The sequence below is a fragment of the Sabethes cyaneus genome, chromosome 3, assembly GCF_943734655.1.
Source record: "Sabethes cyaneus chromosome 3, idSabCyanKW18_F2, whole genome shotgun sequence".
Lineage (NCBI taxonomy): Eukaryota > Metazoa > Arthropoda > Insecta > Diptera > Culicidae > Sabethes > Sabethes cyaneus.
Genome location: NC_071355.1, coordinates 51,743,030 through 51,751,154, shown reverse-complemented (window position 1 = coordinate 51,751,154; position 8,125 = coordinate 51,743,030). Strand labels below are relative to the sequence as shown.

Genomic DNA, 8,125 nt, shown 5'->3' with positions numbered 1-8,125 from the left:
AAATATATCTGTAATAGGCAGCCCATTGATATATATCAGCGATTATTTTACAACTCCTGTAAATTCAAGTCATTTAAGCGTATTTTATTCTAAATGCGAAAAAGCAGCAAATACTCAATACTCACTAACAGACATAAAATGTAAAATGGTAGGAATACCAATCCCAAACAGAAGCGTAGATATGGTATTTATTCCCTTACTTCATACAATCAGTTGAAATGCATTGTTTAATCATTGTGTTGTACTCTTTTTATAATAAAACTATTAATTAACTTGTTATACATATTGTATATCGAGAATCGAGAACCTCTAATCGTACATATAGTTTATTCACTGGATACATCACATGTCTCTGTGGTAATTTCGTTAGTAATTTGAATCAAATTATCGTTCGAAGAAATCTTAGCAGCTCCGTATTCAGTCCTTGACTTACAGTATTGCATATTCGTTGGTCTGTTTTTGTGTTTTGATGTCAAAACCTTCGCCGAGAGCCGTTGCTTACTGTTTTTAAGGACAGTTTTGAAGAATTTTTCGCAATCGAGTACAGAGAAATCCTTATCAGCTTGTATGATTAAATTCAAAAACAGCATACGAATATTTTTATAGAACTTTAATGGCACCTTGGTTTTAACATCGGTCGATGGCTCCTGCTGTGAATTTGTAGCTGCTTGTCGCACGGTTCCTGTCCAGGAACATAAGGTAAGAAAATGACGGGTAAAAAAGTAGTCGATTAACTTGTAGCAGCAGTCCATTCCTTGAGCTTTACCATTTATCCCACATATAAAGCTCATTTCCGATGAAAACTGCTGCATTAAACTTCCGTCTTCAAGCGATTTTTCCAAAGCTTCCAACTCTTCCACAGAGTTAACTGGTGCCAATAGATTCTTCTCATTTCTCTGTTGGGTCGAAACAGCAGCTGTTGGGGTCGAGCGGCAATAACAATGAGTCACAGCGTATTCCTGATTGGTTTGAATTTTTGCCAATGCTTGGATAATTTTTGACTGGTTCTGGAGAATGGTACGTTGATTTTCCAGAATTGTGTCAAAATTAGTGGTGTGATTGAACGTTTGACCGCTGCCTGACAAAATAATGACTTGGGATGAGTCGTCTTCTTCTTCTCTTTCTTCTGGGTCAATGTTTTCTGTCACGTAGAGCATTTGATCATTATTCTCTGGCATGGAAGCGGTGATCTACGATCAATAATGGTTACTTTAAAACTTTAAAAACGTACTAGAAATTTGGGCTACTTACCATTGGACTGGATTCAGAATTGGGTTCAACTTTCTCCGTTGTCATAATTTGTCCAACAAAACTATTAAAATCCTTTGCTGGATATACTGACGATTGAGGGATTCCTTGACGAAAACGTTTTTTTGGAGGTGCTACCGGATTATCCTTAATTTCTGTATCAGACCGTGCCTCCATTCGATCAAGCTCAATATCAGCTTCCTTGCGTGTCTGGAATTCTCTTTTCTTGACGCAATTCAATTTTTCCCACTTATCATCTGGAACAGATGTTTCTATTTGGGACAACTTTCCTACCAAATGTTTTTTTGGCCATCGAAGGATTCCTTTGGTTTCCCAGCCACTGGGCACGACACTGAGGCAGATTTCTCCGTCTTCTATCGTCTGAACAATCTTGAAAGGCATACTGAAAGTTGACGAATAAGTTTTAAAGTACTGGTAAGGTAAATAGTGATGAAAAGGAATACCTACACGGTGCAATCTTTGTTAACGAATGGCGGAACAGTGAAAATACGAGAAGACCGTAACTGCCGTTTCCGTGTACCGTTTTCAACCGTAACTAAGTAGATGTCAAACGAAAAACAAGTCTCTGCCTACTGAGATTTATTTTTAAAGAGTGGCAATGTGCTATGTGACCTATTTCACTGGAATGAATCAGCAACGATTATTCTTGTGGACTTGACACTCCGCGTTGACGTTTTATTTGTTTACACTGGAAGAAAAGAGCTTATGCCTGTCTCACGAAAAACTTGGTTATCTTGAATAATTCAAACAAGTGTTATTCAAGCGCATCTTGTCTTCTTCAAGAATACAATAAGTATTGATGAACTTATCGCGCTCTTGGAAAAATCTTCTTTGTCTCGTGCAAGAAATATTATTTTTATTAGCGCTTTATGGTGGCTTAGGCTGAAACCATTGAAAAAATGGCGTTCAAGGCTGGTTTGATTACTTTCGTAATAGTAGCCAATATTACATATGGGCGTTAAAAAATATGGTGTTCTCTAATATTACAAGTGATTTTACACTTTTGAATAAATGTTTCAACATAAAAGAAGCTTCTTACCACAACTTCATTAAAATTTGGTAACTATCAGCTTCTTCATAAAATTATTGATTTTTTAAATTAAATTAAATTATTGAATAATCTAGCAAAAATAACCGGCGCGTTAAAATTTACTAACTTTTATGTCATAAAACATCGACAAACTGAACACGGCATGAAAAATTTATTATTAATTTGGTACAAAGTGAATGCTTTTATATTAATTTTTATTGTTATGCTTCATTTATATCCATTTTAGAAATGCAATGACTTTGGATACTTTTTTCTCTTATATAAGTTGTATAGCTCTTAGCCAGTACAAAAAATTAAACCTGTATCAGGCAAAGTAAATCGGTTCAAGAAATAAAGTCTATGAAATATTTATGACGTCTTGCAAGTGTTCTTTAAGATGAGCACCATCACCCTTGAGATAGTTTAAGATGACTCTTAATAGTCACTATAAATAGATATCGATAAAAATTACAAGTTTTATGAGGACCTTTAGAAATATTCTTGAGAACCGTCTTTAGTGTGGGCCTCTACAGTTTTATCAAAGATTTATAACAGTTTTATCGAAGTTCTGTAAAATTACAAGTTTTACGTTCGGTTTTAAAGAGCTAGTGCTAAAAATATCTTCAAGTGCACCTTGAAACTGAATTTCTGAATTTGTTACTTGGGACGGTCTAACGACTGACAGCGGATGACGTATGCTGAGTAAGCGATCATCTTGAAGTCATTTTGTGAAAGTCATCGTTGAGAAGAAAAATCGTAAAATCTGTATTGATATTGAACTTAATATCTACTTCTAAAGATCCTAAAGAAAAGCTAACCTAAACAGGCACGTGTGGATCTAAAATTATCACCCAACACCGAAAGTGTAAGTTGAAATAACTATTGTAAACTTAAACTAAAATGAGCAAATAAACTAAATATTGCAGTTTAAAGCTGCATAAAATCGCAATCTTGATTTTTCGTGTTGCTCAGATCCACCTCGTCCGAACAGGTATTGCTAGTTGCCAAACAGAACAGGACAAAGCGTGAAAGACAAAGAGTGGAAAATAAAGTTACTTCAATTACCCTCTCTTACCTAATTTGCCGCTCGTTGTCTTTTACGCCTTATCCTGTTCTGTTTGAATACTATGCTATCAACACCTTTGTTTCCACCGTCCCCTCCGTCGCGTCGATTGTGAAAACTATCGATTTTTACTATTCAACTTTTGATTTTTGGCTGTTGATTTTCATTTTGCCTTTTGATTTGCGACTTTTTAATTTCTGGTTTTCAACTAAATTTTTGGTTTTTGCATTTTCGACTTTCTACTTTTGACTTTAAAATCCGATTTTGACTCTTATTTTAGGTTCAATTTTCAGTCCTATTTCAAGTCCTTTTCCATTCCCGGATCAAGTTCATGTATAATATTGATCTATTGGACGATGGACTGTCCCGTATGTTATTTCACGGCGCTTTTGAAGGTCTGATCGGAAAGGCGGGCATTGAAACAAAAGGCACGATTTCTCAGTAAAGATAATCAACTCACAAACGCCTTTGCAGACGACCTTGAAACCATTACTAGAAACTTTGGGAGCCAATTAACGCCAGACTAAAATAAGCATAAGCATAAGCATAGGATACCGCCCGTGTGCTGCTACTCCGTTATTGACCAAGGCCGATGAAAATTGCAAAATGATGGCTGGAAAAAGCATACTTGGGACAGCACGCTATTTTTCATTGTGCAACCTTATCAGGTCCCTGCATGCTGATCAATACCGACGCCGGCCACGTCCGAATGTGGGTCCTGGTGGGATGGAAAGGAATGTTAGTCCAATACTTGTTGCTACTAAAGACCAGGGAATCCTCTGCATCTTCACAAGTATTTCGGGAAAGGAATTGTTGTTAGTAGATGGGCGGAGCTAGATGGATAATGTAAGTATGTAAGCATCAGTCATATGAGACTAAGCTGGATATTCGAAAATTTTCTTGTAAAGTCAGTAACTACGAAAATTAAGATATAAAAAATACCTTTTTAACAAATTCAATACAATACCAATGGTGCTTATATACAACCATAATTTAATTTATATCGAAAAATACTATGCACATGCGAGATTTACGGCTCAAAAACCACGTAACAACTTGAACTTATCCGCGATCAGGGAAATCAAGGATAATGAAACGAGCCAATATAGTCGCTAAGTTGATAAGCATTTCCTCTTACCAACGCTAATAGGCAGAGATATAGCGCCCTACACGCTTTCTACGCCAGACTAAAATGCAGAGCTAAAAATCAAATCCAAATACATGTTAGGAAGACGTTCCAGAGGAAACAAAGTTCACTTTCCTCGGACAGTGACTATTGACGACGATGAACTTGCAGTGGTTAATGATTATGTACCTAGTTTTCTGGAAACTTGAACCACAAAAGAAAAAGCTCAATACTCGGATTTATTATGCTCAAAAAGCTTCCAGTCTAAATAACGGGGATGTTGATTGACAAACCTGTTTTTACAACCGGCATCAGTTCTTCTGCGGTTACCTACACATCCGTAGACAACGCCAGTAACAAGGTGCAATCTCGCAATAATCGCAATCTTCATATGTATACCGCGTCTATCTCATTGGCAATTCTAGTCATTGATTAAGTCTCGTTGAGTTAAGTTGCGCTTTGCATTGCATTCAAACAAGCTGTAGTACAAAAGTAGCATAGTAAAATGTTTGGCCTTTTGCTGATTTCTTTGGTGTTAATCTCGATTATCTGGCTTGCAACTACGGTTGCGAACAACATTCGACTGACACGTGAATTGAGGCGTAAATTGCCGAATTTTGGAAGCGTTCCCGGGGTACCAGTATTTGGCAATGCACTCCTCTATCGGCCTGATGTTACGCCGCCTGGGTTGTTCAAAACGTTCACCAACTTCCACCGACGCTACGGGAACGATCTGATTGGCCAGTCGTTCCTAAATAAACCGGGACTGCAGGTAACGAGCGCAAAAACCGTCGAGCAAATTATCCACGCAAAAACGATTCGAAAATCGCTTATCTACGACTTCATGAGACCATGGCTGAACGAAGGTTTGATAACCGCGGTCGGTAAGAAGTGGGCACAACGTAGGAAGATTATTACACCAGCTTTCCACTTTAAAATGTTGGAAGAATTTTTAGCAATATTCAACGAAAGGGCGGAACTGTTTGTTTCGAAACTAAAGAAGCAACTAAGCGGAGGAGATTTTAACATCTACGAGCATGTAACGCTGTGCACGTTGGATATCATTTCCGAATCGGCGATGGGCGTTAAAATAAATGCTCAAGAAAATCCGGATTCACCGTACGTCAAAGCGGTTAAGCAGTTTGTATTACGTATTATATTTTTAAGGAAATGAATGCTTAAACTTGTTCCTTTCAGAATGTCTAAAATTATTTTCATGCGATTGTTCAGTTTGTTTAGGGAATTTAAAATTTTCTTTCATCTGAGCAAGGCTGTTCACCGCCAGAAAGCAGCCTTGGAGGTTCTTCATGGTTTTACCGATTCGGTCATTCGCGAACGGAAAGCTCAACTTGAGGACGAGCAGGCGCGTGATGCAGCTCTACAGAAGCTAGAGGAAACTGATATTTATGGGAAAAGAAAAATGACCCTTCTTGAACTGTTGCTAAACATCTCGGTCGATAATCATCCATTGAGTAACTCAGATATTCGAGAAGAAGTGGATACGTTCATGTTTGCAGGGCACGACACCACGACATCCTGCATCAGTTTCAGTGCGTATCACATTGCTCAGAACCCGAAGGTTCAAGAGAAGCTATACGACGAAATGGTACACGTGTTGGGAAAGGACTTCAAAAGCACCGAATTGACATTCGGTACCCTGCAGGAGCTGAAATATTTGGAAATGACTATCAAAGAGGTACTTCGTATCCATCCATCCGTTCCTATTATAGGCAGAAAATCGGCTAGCGATATGGTTATCGACGGCCAGACAATCCCCAGCGGTGTTGATATTGCTGTACTAATCTACGCCATGCACAACAATCCGGAAGTATTCCCAGAACCTGATAAATTCGACCCGGAAAGATTCAATGAAGAAAACAGCAGCAAACGTCATCCTTACGCGTACATTCCCTTTAGTGCTGGTTCTAGAAATTGTATTGGACAAAAGTATGCAATGCTGGAGATTAAAACTACTCTCGTTAAACTGCTGGGGAGCTACCGTTTGCTAGCGTGTGATCCGCAAAACAAAGTGCGTATCATGACCGACATGACACTCCGCCCGGTCAATGGAATATTCGTTAAAATCGAACCCCGTTAATTGTGAGCGTTACCAGCTACCACGCCTAGTGTTGGATGATCCTTGTAAGTCGCAATAGATTGTATGTAATAAACAGGCTAAAAGATAACAATATCAACCATGATGACTATGGAAAATCACACGTTGAGATTGCAAAATTTCGTTGATTAATGGACATGATGCAATTTGAGATTTCTTAATTCAATTATGTATGCTGAAATTCAGGAAAATGTGATACTAAATTAAATTTATTGTAAATGATGCAAATCTAAGCTACAAGATATCCGCATATAAGTTTAACATTAACGAAGAACCTTCCAAATTGTGATTATTGCTGATAAAATAAAACTGCATCACATATTATTCACTAGTACCGTCTATTACATATTTATTCCATTTATACTCCAAGCTTTCAAAACAAATTTGAATACAAATGTATTAAAAATCCTGTATGACACTCAATAACAAACATTGCGGATCAATTAAAACTTTTAGATTGCGATTTCGAAAAACCGTCGAATAAATAAGAAAGTAAATTTTGCTAATATTAGCAAGGGCCTACGGGCAAAGAATTTTTGAACACGAACATTTAATTGAATGCTATATATTTAAAAACTAACTCTCGAACAAATCATTTAGTACTATCACTTTCTTCCTGCTTGCCTTTTTCCACAATCTGTTCCGCTATTTCCGCATACTTTTCCTTACGCAGCTCCTTCTGTGCCTCATCCAGCAAAACATTATGCAGCAAAAAGCGATTACTGCTTACGCTCGGCACCAACGGTGGATAGGGATTCCCTCTCAGCTCCAGAACGGCCCGCGGTCGGTACCATCCCGGGTAGTCTTTCGGTGCTTTGTACATTCGGGTTGCGGACACCGTGTACTGCTCGTACCGGGGAGCCAACACTTTGAACAGCTTGTGCACCAGTTGCTTCTCCACCAACCAAAAGTCGGCCATTTCCATCGTCTGCCGGTGCCGGTCACCGTAGCGAATGGCGTCCGATATTAGCCGCTCAGCGTAACCGCGCGCTTCGTCCGCCCGCTGATAGTTCAGTTCGATACGTTCGTGCTTAACCAAGGCCGTCACAGTTTTGCGCAGCTTCTCCAGCCGACCCTCGGGACCATCCTTGTTTTTAAGGTTGCGATGCCGGGGTCGAACGGCAATCTTCAGCTGCGACATCAGCTTGGCTACTTCCGCTTGGTTCATTTTGGAACCAGGATTCGACGTACCTGTTCAGTAGATTTTTTATCGTTAGAATCGAGCGGTTATTCAATCACGAACACATTTTATTACAATTTGTATGCAGAAGAACATGCAACCTAAAGGCGAATCAATCAAAATAACTTTACTTTGCTTACAAATGTCAAAAATATCGAAAAAATATCGAAAGAGTTATGTTTGTGTTTCCATGCTTTTCATGAACCGGTTTAAAATCAGGGTTTAAAATTAGACAGTAATAAAGTAACACTAGAGCAATTCCAGGTAAACTATAGCAAAACGATTTGACTCGACTATCCAACCTTTTCGCGTGCTTAATGGCGGCTACTTAGTGGGCACAA

General features: G+C 38.6%; 2 protein-coding genes across 2 annotated transcripts; one reads left to right on the top strand and one right to left on the bottom strand.

The window, feature by feature from the left end:
• The first annotated feature begins 4,970 nt into the window (after positions 1 to 4,970).
• On the top strand, positions 4,971 to 6,877 carry LOC128744679 (cytochrome P450 4d2-like). The gene is made up of 2 exons (XM_053841845.1): positions 4,971 to 5,628; positions 5,686 to 6,877. The coding sequence occupies exons 1-2, from the start codon at positions 4,994 to 4,996 to the stop codon at positions 6,584 to 6,586; spliced, it is 1,536 nt and encodes a 511-aa protein (XP_053697820.1). The 5' UTR covers positions 4,971 to 4,993; the 3' UTR covers positions 6,587 to 6,877.
• Positions 6,878 to 7,035: 158 nt separating this feature from the next.
• On the bottom strand, positions 7,036 to 7,908 carry LOC128743169 (39S ribosomal protein L17, mitochondrial). Its single transcript, XM_053839694.1, has 2 exons — positions 7,860 to 7,908; positions 7,036 to 7,795 (listed from the first exon to the last, which is right to left on the bottom strand). The coding sequence occupies exon 2, from the start codon at positions 7,770 to 7,772 to the stop codon at positions 7,197 to 7,199; it is 576 nt and encodes a 191-aa protein (XP_053695669.1). The 5' UTR covers positions 7,773 to 7,795; positions 7,860 to 7,908; the 3' UTR covers positions 7,036 to 7,196.
• Between the last annotated feature and the right edge of the window lie 217 nt (positions 7,909 to 8,125).

Coding starts and splice junctions, on each gene's coding strand:
- LOC128743169 (XM_053839694.1), bottom strand. CDS start 7,772: ATGAACCAAGCGGAAGTAGCCAAGCTGATGTCGCAGCTGAAGATTGCC.
- LOC128744679 (XM_053841845.1), top strand. CDS start 4,994: ATGTTTGGCCTTTTGCTGATTTCTTTGGTGTTAATCTCGATTATCTGG. Junction 5,629..5,685: donor TACGTCAAAGCGGTTAAGCA/GTTTGTATTACG, acceptor TGTTCCTTTCAG/AATGTCTAAAATTATTTTCA.